Source organism: Aureococcus anophagefferens (genome assembly GCF_000186865.1).
Source record: "Aureococcus anophagefferens unplaced genomic scaffold AURANscaffold_130, whole genome shotgun sequence".
Taxonomy (NCBI): Eukaryota; class Pelagophyceae; order Pelagomonadales; family Pelagomonadaceae; genus Aureococcus; species Aureococcus anophagefferens.
In genome coordinates this window covers 1-1,517 of record NW_008705678.1, presented here as the reverse complement: position 1 = coordinate 1,517, position 1,517 = coordinate 1, and the positions used below count along the sequence as shown (strand labels likewise).

The window sequence follows — 1,517 nt, the reverse complement described above, 5'->3', positions numbered from 1 at the left end:
CGCCGCTCATCGGACACTCGGCTTACGCGCGTCTCCGGCGTCCGGCCGCGCCGTCCCCGAGTGAGGCGGAGCCTCGGATCGTCGTTCGCCGTCNCCGGGCATCCCGCTCATCTGCCTCGCGCGTGCGCGCAGGTATGGGGCGTCGCGGTCCTGCCGGACGGCCGCGTCGTCTCCGGGTCCCACGACAAGTCGCTCATCGTCTGGGACCCGACCAACGGCCGCCGCCTCCGCACGTTCACTGGACACTCGTCCGCCGCGCGTCTCCGGCGTCCGGCCGCGCCGCCTCCGAGCCACGCGGAGCCTCGGTTCATCGTTCGCCGTCCCCGAGCGCCTCGCTCATCTCCCTCGCGCGCGCGCGCAGGTGTTTTGCGTCGCGGTCCTGCCGGACGGCCGCGTCGTCTCCGGGTGCAGCGACGAGTCGCTCATCGTCTGGGACCCGACCGACGGCCGCCGCCTCCGTACGCTCATTGGACACTCGTCCTGCGCGCGTCATCGGCGTCCGACCGCGCTGTCTCCAAGCGAGTGGAGCCTCGGATCGTCGTTGCCGTCCCCGAGCGCCTCGCTCATCTCCCTCGCGCGCGCACGCAGGTGAGGTGCGTCGCGGTCCTGCCGGACGGCCGCGTCGTCTCTGGGTCCGACGACAAGTCGCTCATCGTCTGGGACCCGACCGACGGCCGCCGCCTCCGCACGCTCGTCGGACACTCGAGCTGGGCGCGTCTCCGGCGTCCGGCCGCGCCGTCTCCGAGCCAGGCGGAGCCTCGGATCGTCGTTCGTCGTCCCCGAGCGCCTCGCTCATCTGCTTTGCTCGCGCGCGCAGGTGTGGTGCGTCGCGGCCCTGCCGGACGGCTGCATCGTCTCCGGGTCCGACGACAATTCGCTCATCGTCTGGGACCCGACCGACGGCCGCCGCCTCCGCACGTTCACCGGCCACTCGAACGACGCGCGTCCCCGGCGTCCGGCCGCGCGTCCGGCCGCGCCGTCTCCGAGCGAGGCGAAGCCTCGGATCATCGTTCGCCGTCCCCGAGCGCCCCGCTCATCCGCCTCGCGCACGCAGGTTATGTGTGTCGCGGTCCTGCCAGACGGCCGCGTCGTCTCCGGGTCCCGCGACCATTCGCTCATCGTCTGGGACCCGACCGACGGCCGCCGCCTCCGCACGCTCATCGGACACTCGTCCTACGCGCGTCTCCGGCGTCCGGCCGCGCCGTCTCCGAGCGAGCGGAGAGCCTCGGATCGTCGTTCGCCGTCCCCGAGCGCCCCGCTCATCTGTCTCGCGCGCGCGCGTAGGTCTATTGCGTCGCGGCCCTGCCGGACGGCTGCATCATCTCTGGGTCCGGCGACCATTCGCTCAAGGTGTGGCAGGCCGCGTAATCGGGCCGTCGTCGTCGGCTGAGTTGGCAAGGCCAGAATAACGGATCGCTCGGAAATACTTGAAGGAGCCGCGCGTCGAGCTCGCGCGGCTCCGGCTACTCTGCGCCCGCGGCCGCGCGACGCCGCTGGCCGACCCCGCCCTGGCGCCC

The 1,517-nt window shown here is 72.9% G+C and overlaps 1 protein-coding gene across 1 annotated transcript in view; it reads left to right on the top strand.

Annotated features, from left to right (window-relative positions):
- The window catches only part of AURANDRAFT_72808 (hypothetical protein), a gene marked incomplete at both ends in the record, with an annotated part of 8,173 nt that extends 6,823 nt beyond the window's left edge, over positions 1 to 1,350 (top strand). Inside the window, 6 exons of the mRNA XM_009044095.1 lie at positions 133 to 198; positions 362 to 458; positions 589 to 593; positions 818 to 944; positions 1,055 to 1,059; positions 1,285 to 1,350. Of these exons, the coding sequence (XP_009042343.1) occupies positions 133 to 198; positions 362 to 458; positions 589 to 593; positions 818 to 944; positions 1,055 to 1,059; positions 1,285 to 1,350 (366 nt within the window). The remainder of the gene's footprint in view (positions 1 to 132; positions 199 to 361; positions 459 to 588; positions 594 to 817; positions 945 to 1,054; positions 1,060 to 1,284) is intronic.
- Positions 1,351 to 1,517: the final 167 nt, after the last annotated feature.